Here is a 12,792-nt window from a genome sequence, read left to right as displayed (position 1 = left end):
CATTTTTTGAGGATCAGCTCAAAGTTGTGCAGCTTTTTTTGCAAATGGGAAAAGCCCCGTTTTTGGGAGGATCAGCTCACAGTTGTGCATCTTTTTTGCAAAGGGGGAAGCTCCATTTTTGAGGATCAGCTCAAAGTTGTTGAGCTTACCTTGCAAAGGGGGGGAAATCCTGTTTTTATGGGGTTCAACTCACAGTTCTGCAGCTTCTCTAGGAAAGGAAAGGGACCCATTTCTACAGTTTCCAGACAGATAATCTAATCAGCCAGTCACATATCGCTGGGGAAACAAACAGCCTCTCTCTGCAGACAACAACGGAGGCCTGGGCAAGGGGGCGGGGCGGGACGGGAGATAGCTCCCTTATCTCCCTCCCTGATCTCTTGCAATCAGCTGCTGAGCAGGTTCCTTTCAACACTCTCTTTCCCTCTTGTTAGCCTTTAGCTGTTTCTTAAAAAATAAAAAATAAAAGCACGATCTGCTTTTCGCCCCTGGGCAATTCGGCTCCAGGGACCACGCACTCACTCCATAAGACGCACGGACATTTCCTCTTGCTTCTCAGGAGGAAAAAAGTGTGTCTTATGGAGCGAAAAATACGGTAACTACAGTTCCCACAATTCTTTGGCAGAATCTGTTACTATGGTACATCACTGCATTAAGTCTGTAGAGCAGATGGGGGACCTTTATCAATGTCCCATCTTTGGCAAGCATGTTGCTGATTCTATGCAAAAATAAATAAATCCTCTCTGGTACCTCTCTCTGCACAGTCTATCGTTGCAGTGCTTGATACCTGTTTAGAAATAAATGACAAAACCTGCTTTGACTTTGCTGTACGCAGAACAGTTTTGCTGACTCAGGTGTGCTTTTTAAAATATATCTAGGGTTCTGGAAAGCAAGTGCCCCACCTACCCTGTGGGGTCCTTCGTCATAGCGAATTCAGGCTGGACAACTCACTTCATCTCCACGAGCAAAGGGCTGACGCTCATGCTGCCTGGCTGGCCGGAAAAGCTGCCCCGATCTCTGGCTCTCGGAGCTATTGGCATGCCCGGGTGAGTGACCTTAGAAGTGGCCCCGAGGCTTTGGGGGTGAGCTTCAATTGCGCGGCTTCCACTCACTTTTGCGCACCACTGCATCGTGGCGCTTGTGCCAAATGTGAGAGAGCATAGGCGTGGTTGCATAGTGGGGGGCGGGGGGCAGAGAGCCAGTGTGGTGTACTGGTTAAGAGCCGTAGACTTGTAATCTGGGGAACCGGGTTCGCGCCTCCGCTCCTCCACATGCAGCTGCTGGGTGACCTTGGGCTAGTCACACTCCTCTGAAGTCTCTCAGCCCCACTCACCTCACAGAGTGTTTGTTGTGGGGGAGGAAGGGAAAGGAGAATGTTAGCCGCGTTGAGACTCCTTCGGGTAGTGATAAAGCGGGATATCAAATCCAAACTCTCTTCTTCTTCTTCTTCTTCTTCTTCTTCTTCTTCTTCTTCTTCTTCTTCTTCTTCTTCTTCTTCTTCTTCTTCTTCTCCTCCTCCTCCTCCTCCTCCTCCTCCTCCTCCTCCAGATCCACAAAAGCCATTGAAAAACATTTAAAGTAGTCCATTAACTGAGGTTCTGCCCCCACCACCCAAACCTGCCCCCCGTAATGTCCACCATCATTTATTTATTTTTTAAAAAAATTACTCAGCTACTTCTGCTGGCACCTTCTCCCCTGCAAACAAAAAACCTGGGCGTAGGCAGAATGCCTCTCCCAGGGGCACTGTCTCTGTTTGGGGGGAGGCCTTCAAAGAACCCTTAGATGGGGGGCAGCGGTAGCTGGTGCCCAATGGTATTCGAAGGCCAGAAGGCAGGGAGGTCAACAGCTGGAACAGTCGGAGCATAGCTGCCAAGTTTTCCCTTTTCTCGCGAGGAAGCCTATTCAGCATAAGGGAAAATCCCTTAAAAAAAGGGATAACTTGGCAGCTATGAGTCTGAGCCATTGAAAAGTAGAGGCCAGACCATGACTTGGTTGCAGGTGCACTGACTTGGGGGGGGCAGATATCACATGTGACATCCAGGTGCTGTGGGTGGCGCCGTGGCCTAAACCACTGAACCCCTTGTGCTTGGCGATCGGTAGGTCGGCGGTTCTAATCCCAGCTCCCATTGCTCTGTCCCGGCTCCTGCCTACCTACCATGCCAGTGCAAGTAGATAAATAGGTACCACTGCGGCAGGAAGGTAAACTGCCTTTCCGTGCACTCTGGCTTCTGTCAGTGTCCCGTTGTGCCAGAACCGCCGCTGGCCACATGACCTGGAAAGCTGCCTTTGGACAAACACTGGCTCCCTCGGCCTGAAAGCGAGAAGAGTGCCACAACCCCATAGTCGCCTTTGACTGGACTTAACCGTCCAGGGGCCCTTTACCTTGACCAGGTGCTGCATGGCAGCTCGGCCTCCATGCCCAGCTGCTCTTCTTCCTCCTAGCGGCAGAACTTTTTAATGGCACCCGGGGCGTCCGTGTGCACTGGGGGTGGAGAAGTCAAGCAGAGCCCACTGCATGCCAGGCCAATCCTTGCCCCTGATGCCAGAGCAGCACCAGCCTTGCAAAGCAGCTCGGGGAGGTTTGGCGTGAGAAGGATGCCATGCTCTCTTCAGCATCCTTGACAAGCTAACCTTTTCTCCCTCCGTCCCCTCTGCCCCTCCCAGGCTCACTGCCTACTTTGGGCTGCTTGAGATCTGCCGAACGAAACCAGGAGATACTGTCCTGATCAACGCTGCAGCTGGGGCTGTGGGGAGTGTGGCCAGGCAGATTGCAAAAATAAAGGTAAGCGGCCGTGGAAGGACATGTTGGTATTATGGGCCCAGAGCAGAACAGACGGGGGGGGGGGGACTTGGAGGAAGGGGTGGGAAGTCAGGAAGAAATAAAGTCTGCCATATTTCAAAGGTTGCCACATTTCAAAATTATTGTTGAGCTCCCTCCCCCCCAAAAAATCTCCGCCCCCCTCCCCATCAAAACTTCCAACGTGTGCTGCCTTACATTTGGGTTTTCCTGGACATTTTAACCAACACTATTTTCGACAGACAAATCCCAAATGTGTCCAGGAAATTCTGGACGTATGGCCGCCCTGCTGTATGATAAGTGTTACTGACTATCTTTAGAGACTTGATAATTTTTTTTTTTAAAAAAAGCAATGTGTGTAATGTGATGTGATGTTTGTGCGACAGAGAAAGTAGGACAGAACTCCTGTGATCTATCCACCCTAACCCTTAAAAAAAGGTGTGTGCACGTTCCTTACTTGCAAGGTAAAACCTTTTTGAAAGGCATTTTCCCCTTTAATAATCACTCTGTGAATTATTCAGAATCCAGACATGGAATCCAGGTGGAAATTGGGGGAGGGCTACCCTTTGTTAGGCCAGTTTGACAGTGGCGTTGAGTTGGGAGCCAGTGTGGTGTAGTGGTTAAGAGCGGTAGACTCGTAATCTGGTGAACCGGGTTTGTGTCTCCGCTCCTCCACTTGCAGCTGCTGGGTGACCTTGGGCTAGTCACACTTCTCTGAAGTCTCTCAGCCCCACTCACCTCACAGACAGAGTGTTTGTTGTGGGGGAGGAAGGGAAAGGAGAATGTTAGCCATCTTGAGACTCCTTCGGGTAGTGATAAAGCGAGATATCAAATCCAAACTACTACTACTCTTCTTCCTCTTCTTCTTCTTCTTCTTCTTCTTCTTCTTCTTCTTCTTCTTCTTCTTCTTCTTCTTCTTCTTCTTCTTCTTCTTCTTCTTCTTCTTCTTCTTCTTCTTCTTCTTCTTCTTCTTCTTCTTCTTCTTCTTCTTCTCTGTGTGCGTATTCTTCAAGAAAGGTGCAATATTGGCTGGTATGATGGGGCAGAGTTGTGGGTTTAGGTACATGTTAGCATCTTAGTGACGTTGTTTACCTGCACTGCGTTTCCAGTCGCATTTTTCCTTTGGGGCAGACGCCAGAGAGGAGGCACAGGGTGTCGTGACACGATGAGCATTGCCGGGTTTCTCTGAGCCTGCAAACCCTCCCCCCCACCTATTCAGTGAAGCTGCCTTCTGCACGTGCGCAATGACGGCGTTCACACGTACAAACCTTAGCTTAACCACGGCCTGTATTTTCAAATCGGAGGGGAAACACGCCAAAACAAGAATAGTTCTCAAGAAACAGCGGGGAGCTATGGATTTTGGCTGGCGTCATGTGTGCTCGGCTCCTGTTAGGCCTGCGTGGATATGCCAGCAGGAGTCCTGGGTTGCCTTTGCCACAGTATCTATAGCAGGGGTCGCCAACGTGCGGCCCATGGGCCAGATGCAGCTCACGAAGACTGTTTTACCAGCCCACGAGCCGCCCCTGAACTGAGCCACCCGCTCGGTGAGCCCCCCACTCGCTCACTGAGCGGCGCTGGAAATTGCGTCTGTGCACGTGCAGATACTGGAAATCATGTCTGCGCATGTCCAGATGCTGAAAATCGCTTCTGCTCAGGCACGGTTTTCGGCGTCTGAGCATGCGCAGATGCAATTTTGGCGTTGCCCACGGACAATCTCTATGGGAGTGATTCGGCCCATGGCCGGTAAACCTTGCTGAACCCTGATCTACAGGTTGCCCAACCTTGCAGCCACCTTGCGTCCTCTGCCCGTCCTATCCAGATAAACCCCAGTGGCCCCAGGGTTGGGCTGGTGGCTTGGCATCTCTGCCCCACCATGCCAGCTGCTACAGGAAAAGTGTATTGGCATGCAATGTTCGCTTTGCTCTGATGGCAGGAGAGAGTTTTTCTTTCTGCAGGCGTGGTTGTCTTGAAGAGACAAAAGTGCTGGCGCTTTGGCTTCTGTCCCGGTGCCTTGAGATTCTTTGTTTTTTGTTAATCTCCTTTGGCCCTTTTGCTTGTTGTTGTCACAACTTCCCTGCTTGATGCTTTGCCCGTGACGAAGACAGAGAGTTCTTAATCGTGCATAGGCTCGTCGGCTTGCACACTCAGGAGAATTAAGGACGCTACAGGGCTCCGAAGAGGAGCATGGATGAGAAATGGCAGGAAGCAAGCCGTCGGTCCGGTTTCCTTTTGAGCGTGTAGCGTTGTGATGGTTTTCTGAATGGCGTGAAAAGCACATGGGTTTTGAAACGGTGCAAGTAGTACGAGGAAGCGTTCTATAACTTATTCTCTTGATCTCGCAGGGTTGCAAAGTGGTTGGCTGTGCAGGTTCGGACAAGAAAGTGGCCTTCCTCAAAGAACTTGGCTTTGATGAAGCCTTCAACTATAAGACGGTGGGGTCTCTGGAAGAGGCCTTGAAGAAAGCTTCGCCCAACGGCTACGATTGCTACTTTGACAACGTAAGTTCAAACAGAACGCCAACTCCAGATGCCGGTCTTGAAATGTGGAAGACGTTTGCGCCATCTGCTGGCACCTATGGCGTGTGCACATGCACACTGGGGTGTGGTGTGGAGGGTGAACAGAACCCACTGCCTCAGCCGTTGATGCCAATGTCGCCAAGTGGGCATGTGGGGCATGGAGGGTTTATGGAGCCCGTGGCCCAGCCCTTGGCAGCTGGAGCCAAGCAGGGCTGCACTGTGCCAGCTACTCGCACAGGAATGAGCCCAGCCAGCCGGTGCGGCCCTTGGCGTTCGAGTCCCCCTGGTGCTGGCTGGGCATCCGTTAGCAAGGGGGCCAGGGATGTGGATGCAAGCCCAGGCTCTGGGTCCCAGAGACCCCTAACAAACAAGCAGGGCAGGATGGGGACGCCTGGTTAACCCCCCTAAAAATTGTGCCTTCTAGGACCTTGCAGGCTCCAGGAAAGCTTTTTGGTATCGTGTGCTTCTTTGGGGTGGGACGCTGTCAAAAGCTTTTGGTCTGATCTCGCTAGAGCAAGGTTATGCCAGTGCACAGTCTTTGCTGTAGCAAAGGAGCTGATAAACAACTTTGGTGTTGGGCAAGCAACAACAGCCTGAAGCTGCCCCAATGCGATGAATCATAGAGTTGTAAAGGGATCGCCTAGGGTCATCTAGTCCAACACCCTGAAATCCAGGAATCTCCGCTAGATCATACTTGTCACACGGTATAGGTGCTGAGCGAGCCACACCCACTTCCACACCTGTGAGCAGTGTGTCAGAGCTAAGATTTGTATTCTGAATCAGAGAAGCCTGCCTTGCAAAGACAAGCCTGCGCAGAATAATTTGAGCACCTGCATTGACTTGCCACTTTGATCTTGCCAACACATAACTGCAGGGGCCAGGTTCCTCCCCTGCTCAATTTTCTGGAAATAAGAGAGACTGCTTGCAGCAAATGTTTTTGGTTTGAAAACTTCAGAGGGCCCATCCACGGAATACGCTCAAAGCAGTATTGAGCCAATTTAACCAGCCATGGCTTCCCTGCAAAGGATCCTGGATACTGTCATTTGTAAAGGGCGCTGAGAGTTTTTACCAGACCTCCAGAGGTACAGTTACTAAAACGGTTTAACAAGCAGTTCCTGTTTCTAGCGAACTTTGGGAATTGTTTATAGCCTTGTCCAGGCTATAAACATAACTAGCTCCTTCAACCGTTCCAAGGACCTGGCTAAAGGAGCGTCTCCACCCCATTGTTCTGCCCGGACACTGAGGTCCAGTGCCGAGGGCCTTCTGGCGGTTCCCTCGCTGCAAGAAGCCAACTTTTACAGGGAACCAGGCAGAGGGCCTTCTTGGTAGTGGCACCCGCCCTGTGGAACGCCCTCCCATCAGATGTCAAAGAGAAAAACAACTACCAGACTTTTAGAAGACATCTGAAGGCAGCCCTGTTTAGGGAGGCTTTTAATGTTTACTAGACTATTGTATTTTAATATTCTGTTGGAAGCCATCCAGAGTGGCTGGGGAAACCCAGCCAGATGGGCAGGGTAATAATAATAATAATAATAATAATAATAATAATAATAATAATAATAATTTGTTGTTGTTGTTGTTGTTCTTGTTGTTAGTCAAACAACGTTTTGAATTCCTTACAAACATGCACCACTAGATGGCACCAGAAAGAAAACATTTAAAAGTGGCCAGCCTGCCTGAATGGAGAGAGAAAAGAGAACGAGACTGTGGTCAAATCCACATGCTTGCACACCATGCATTTAGTAACGCATGCTTGCACCCATTCAGTGTGTTTCCCCCAAAGAATATTGGGAAATGTACAGTTTGTGCTGGGAATTGTAGCAGAAATCCCATAGTGTTTGTTTCAATGCATTGCAGCATCATGGCACATTGTGACGGTCTTTATCTGAACAGGTCGGAGGCGAGTTTTCAACTGTTGCCCTGGGCCAGATGAAGAAATTTGGGAGAATTGCTGTGTGTGGCGCCATCTCCTTGTACAATGATACAGTGCCCCAAAAAGGTAAAACTTGTATTTTCATTTTGTCTGCTGCTTTATAGCTTCTGGGGAGAAAGGGTCACGGGGCTGATAAAGGCACAAGTTTATAATGCTCACACATGTGTTACACTTTGCAATTTGATGGGGCTGTTCTTCAGGAATTCCATGGCCATGTTTAACAGGGGAAACAACTGCCAGAAGCTGCCAATGGAAAATTTTAATTAAAAGTTCAATAGCTCAGGGCTCTTAATCTTAAGGTTGTGGGTTCGAGCCCCACATTGGGCAAAATGATTCCTGCATTGCAGGAGGTTGGGGCTAGATGACCATTGCAGTCCCTTCCAACTTATTATTATTATTATTATTATTATTATTATTATTATTATTATTTATTTATTTATTTATTTAATATACCGCCCTATACCCGGGGGGTCTCAAGGCGGTTCACAGAATAAAATCAAGATATAAAATCGCAAAATACATAATAAAAATAAAAACAACAACCCAATTACCCCCCACCCTTTTTTAAAAAAAGGGCATAGGATGTCAAACAGATCAACCAAAATTAACGTTTTTGCCTGGCACCTAAAGGTGTGTAATGAAGGTGCCGGGCAAACTTCCCTGGGGAGAGCATTCCACAGACGGGGAGCCACTGCAGAGAAGCCCCCGTTCTCGTGTTGCCACCCTCCAGATCTCCCGAGGAGATGGCACACAATGGAGGGCCTTGGAAGATGATCTCAGGGTCCGGGTAGGTTCATATGGAAAGAGGCGGTCCTTGAGGTATTGCAGTCCTGAGCTGTTTAAGGCTTTATATGTCAAAACCATCACTTTTGAGTTGGGCTCTGCAAGAAGACAACACACAGAAAGCTATGGGATGCAAGGGTTCAATGGCATTGCCTGGGTTTGCCCTAAAACGTGAGTTGATGGCAATTCTGTTTTAAACGGTTAGGGTGTGGAAGCAACCTGAGTGTAGACGGCAGAAGCCCCTGCTCAAACAACAACAAAGGCCATAACGTTTGCTGGATCTTTTCAAGGATCCTTCATATACAGTACTGTAGTAGCATTCAGTGTAGCTTGATAAGGCCATGCGGGCAACATTTCTGAAATACATATTTGAGGAGCAGAATAGTTCGACACCACAAGAGGTCCGTAGTGAGCTAGAAACCACTGGCTGCTGCTTCGAAAATAATGTCAGCGTTCCCCCTTATCGTAGCAGCACAGTCGAGCAATTGAAACTCGGGCTTCTAGTTTGCGAGACTTGAGTTAACTGGGCTCTACCCACCCACCCACTGCAGTTTCCAAACGCTCCTAGTCTTCTGAAGAAGTCAGTGGGACCGTTGCTACAAGTCAGCTCACCCTTCCTCTTGCAAAGCACTTGGAAGTGGTAGCGAAATTTGCTAATTGCTGGTTTGTGATGGGCATCAATGGTTATTCCTTTCAGCTGTTGGGATGTAATGAAAAAGAGTATTGGGCCTGGAAACCTCGGTTAAAAACGGCTCTGTACAGTTTGGGCAGAATTAAGCAAGAGGCTGTGCTTTAATGTAGCCTACCTCACAGGGGTGTTGGTAAGAATGACGAAGAAGAAGAGTTTGGATTTGATATCCCTCTTTATCACTACCCGAAGGAGTCTCAAAGCGCCTAACATTCTCCTTTCCCTTCCTCCCCCACAACAAACACTCTGTGAGGTGAGTGGGGCTGAGAGACTTCAGAGAAGTGTGACTAGCCCAAGGTCACCCAGCAGCTGCATGTGGAGCAGCGGAGACACGAACCCAATTCACCAGATTACGAGTCTACCGCTCTTAACCACACCACACCACACTGGCGAAGAGGGCAGTTTTTGGTGGGGTTTTTTATTTATTAAAAAAACCAAAAACCAGTTCTACAGTACTATGAGCTTATTTTGACTGTTAGGGGGAGCTATGCAACAGGATTATATGAAAGCTCTGTGATCTCTGCCGGAATGGAAAGTTGCGGAACAATGGTTAACTGGGCTTTCCTCAAAGATGGCGTTTTTTCCTCTTGGCAGTTCCAAGGTGACTGAAAGAGGGGATCCAGCCGCTTGGCTGCCTGTCGTCCTGCTTCCAACAGGTTCCTTTCCCCAACTTTTCCTCCAGCAGACAGGAGGAAGCACTGGGAAAACGGAAGAGGAAAGCAATTTGGTGTTGAAAAAAGCAAGAAGTGAGAAGGGACCAAGCACAACTATTCTAGCTCCAACCCCTAGTGCAGAAACACCTCTGGATTATGATGGGAAAGAAGAATAGGGGGCGGGAACAAGTTATCAGCTAGGAGAAGCCTGCATTAAATGTGCAGCTGAAATATTTCTTTGCTCAATTGGATTTGCGAAAAGATGGGATATATTTATTTGGGGTGGAAGACGCTTGATTGTATTGAAAAATGCAATTGATTTCCTTTTTCTTTTGTTGAAGAGAAATTAGCTCACACACTGCCTTGGTCTCCTAGGCAGTGATAGAAGCTTCACATGAAGGCTACAGGAATGTAGGAAGACTCCTTGCACTAAGTCAAGCTATTAGCCCGTCTTGCTCAGTATTGTCAACACTGACCGGTTGTGGCTCTGAAGTTTCAGGCAGGGGAAATTGCCAGTCCAGCTGGAGACGCCAGGCATTGACCCTTCAAGATAACTCTGCCACTGAGCCATGACTAGTATTTGCACCCTGCGCCGAGTTCGGGGGGTTGGAATAAATGACACCCGAAGTCCCGTCCCACTGTGCGATTCTAACATGAAGCTAAAGCTGTAGCGTGCAGATTCCACTAACCCTTTCCCTCTTGTGTCTCTTCCAGGACCTTATGTGCAACTTACTATGATCCTAAACCAGCTGTGCATGGAAGGGTTTGTCGTCCAGCGCTGGGCAGACAGGAAAGAGGAAGGTCTGACAGCACTGTTGAAATGGGTTGCAGAGGTAAGTTGACTGATGTTCTGTGTTGCCCTTGGACCTGCGAGTGGTGAAGCTTGATCCAGGTCCATATCGTGGTACTGGTCTCATAATTTATGACCTGGCAATATATCATGGTGCGTGTTAAGGCTGGGCAATACATCATCCAAAACCGGTATGAAGTCCCTATTGTGATAGCGGTTTCGTAATTTTTGAAAACCATTGGGACAGCGAATCGCCAGAGAAGGCGCCGGCAAAATTCAAGATGCGGGGAAAACCCGTGATCGGTTTATTGCAATGTTTAGCTGGTGAATATATCACAATGTTGAAATCCAGATATCGCCCAGCCCCAATTGCTACATTAGCTGATGCCTACAAGCCACTGCTTATTGGGCGTCTATGTGGGTTACTGGGGGCATAACTATTAAAAGTAAAAGTAGAAGGCATGAATCTTGAGCAGAGTGGGAGGGAGAGCACAATCTCCTCTTTGCAGGGCGGGAGAGGCTTGGCTAAAAGGGACAGACAGGTACTAACATTTGAAATTTTATACCTTTTGACTCTTGAAAGTCCGTGCATTTTAATTACATATGTCAGAGTGGCTAGGAAGGTCTAATCCAATGACTGGCACTGGCTCAGGAACGAGAGTGCGGAGGGAACGGACTGTCCCTCGCACTATTCTGGTAGGGTGCCATCGCGGCGGGCCCTCCGGACACGCCCCGCACCCCCGTGTGCCAGGCGCCACACCCCTACAGGCGGCGTGCCATGCCTTCAGGATGCGCACCGCACGCCATATCCCCGGTAGCGGAGCATGAAGCTTCGCCACTGATGACAGGATTTAAAATTTGGGGGCTAGGGCACTGTTTTATTGGCTTAATTCCCCTCCCTCTATTTTTCTACATCCCATTTTGCCAAGGTAACAAGAGCTGTCTTTCAGATCACGTGACCTACAAATCTCCCAACCCACTGAGTGCAGCCTTTTACAAAAATGTAAAATGAATGATTGCGGGCATTCATTGTGAGGGATCCACACAGTACATTTTGCCACCTACCCAATGTTCAAATCCCTTGGCCTTAGCAGAAGCATTTGGCCCAAAGGCACCGAAATAAGATTTTCTGACGGGACAAAAAAGTACAACAAATGCTTTGAAAGTTGTCTCCTCCTTTGTGGTTGGGCTTTTTTGTACTTGAGTCTGTGGTGAAGAGTCCCAGGAGGACAGCGGAGGCCATGGTGGGAAGCCCCCTGCTGTACAACAACTTAAAAGGCAAACTGGGAAAACATGGCAGGTTGACCCCAAAGAGGGGGTTCTCTTGGGCTTCAGCCAAATTCAGGGGTCACCATGAGAGCCAAGGTGCTAGCTCCCCATACCGGACTGAGTTAGAACTTTTTGGTGGGGGTAGGGTGGGGGAGGAAGGAAGGAATTTTTTTTGGCTGCCATGAAGGGTAAGAGCCTACAGTAGTTGGGGATATAAGGACCCCCCCCCCCCGATTGAGAGCGAGGGTTGGGAGTGTCTGCTACCCCAGGTGAAAAGTGGGGCACCTTGGCATTTGTATACCTGAAGGAGCATCTCCACCCCCATCGTTCTGCCCAGACACGGAGGTCCAGCTTCGAGGGCCTTCTGGCGGTTCCCTCCCTGTGAGAAGTGAGGAACCAGGCAGAGGGCCTTCTCGGTGGTGGCGCCCACCCTGTGGAACACCCTCCCTTCAGATGTTAAGGAAATAAACAACTACAGTATCTGACTTTAAAAAACTTTTTTGACGTTTTATTCTGTTTTTAGTGTTCTGTTGGGAGCTGCCCAGAGTGGCTGGGGAAACCCAGGCAGATGGATGTGGTATAAATAATAATATTATGATTATAATTATTATTATAGACCTGGCTCAGTGCCCCCACCCCGATACAGTAAATTAAAGCGGAAACTTTTTCATGGATCGTTTAGAAACAAACCGAAATCTAAAACCCATTTTTTGTTTTGTACAGGGGGAAATTAAGTGCCAAGAACATGTCACCCAGGGCTTTGAAAATATGCCGGCAGCATTTATGGGAATGCTCAAAGGAGAAAACACCGGGAAGGCAGTCCTAAAAGTTTGACGGGCACGTGGCTTACTCTGGCAAGACGTTCGGCAGAATAAATCACTACCCCCTCTTTTATTTGTAGACTTGTCTGTCTTAACTGCCAAAAGCTCATTCATAAACATGCCAGCTTACGTAACTGGATCATGCTGAAAGCCTGAGCCTGCGTACTCCAAAGGTTAGGTGTTGGAAAGATTTGTAGTAAGTAGGGTGTCCGATTTTAAGGAGTGGTAGAGGCATGTGTAGAATCCCCTGCACTCTTTTGTTACCTTACCAGCCTGTAACCATTTTTTTCTGGAAAACTTCTGGTATGAGCCGGGGGGGGGGGGTTTATTGCCCCCATGAGGATGCTGAAAAACACCCTCCTTCCAATCAATAGTGGAGGTTACAAAATTATTGCTCGATTTCTACCCCTCACTGCATAATAAAAAATGCTATTCTTTTAATGTGTGTGTTTACATAAGTATTTTGAAATGAAAAATGGCTTAGGTAAGCCAACATGTTGATTACATTGTCCCTACCCTAAGGAAAGGGGTCTTTGTTGACGGCA

The 12,792-nt window shown here is 48.6% G+C and overlaps 1 protein-coding gene across 5 annotated transcripts in view; it reads left to right on the top strand.

The window, feature by feature from the left end:
- The window catches only part of PTGR1 (prostaglandin reductase 1), a 107,401-nt gene extending 94,713 nt beyond the window's left edge, over positions 1-12,688 (top strand). For all 5 annotated transcript variants that reach the window (XM_088659035.1, XM_088659036.1, XM_035140791.3 and 2 more), the window contains 6 exons: positions 876-1,043; positions 2,662-2,779; positions 5,137-5,292; positions 7,204-7,309; positions 10,082-10,200; positions 12,150-12,688. In XM_088659035.1, coding sequence (XP_088515161.1) covers positions 876-1,043; positions 2,662-2,779; positions 5,137-5,292; positions 7,204-7,309; positions 10,082-10,200; positions 12,150-12,260 — 778 coding nt within the window. In that variant the 3' untranslated portion in view covers positions 12,261-12,688. The remainder of the gene's footprint in view (positions 1-875; positions 1,044-2,661; positions 2,780-5,136; positions 5,293-7,203; positions 7,310-10,081; positions 10,201-12,149) is intronic.
- Positions 12,689-12,792: the final 104 nt, after the last annotated feature.

Source organism: Zootoca vivipara, chromosome 15 (genome assembly GCF_965207765.1).
Source record: "Zootoca vivipara chromosome 15, rZooViv2.hap1.1, whole genome shotgun sequence".
Taxonomy (NCBI): domain Eukaryota; kingdom Metazoa; phylum Chordata; class Lepidosauria; order Squamata; family Lacertidae; genus Zootoca; species Zootoca vivipara.
This window is presented reverse-complemented; position numbering and strand designations above follow the sequence as displayed.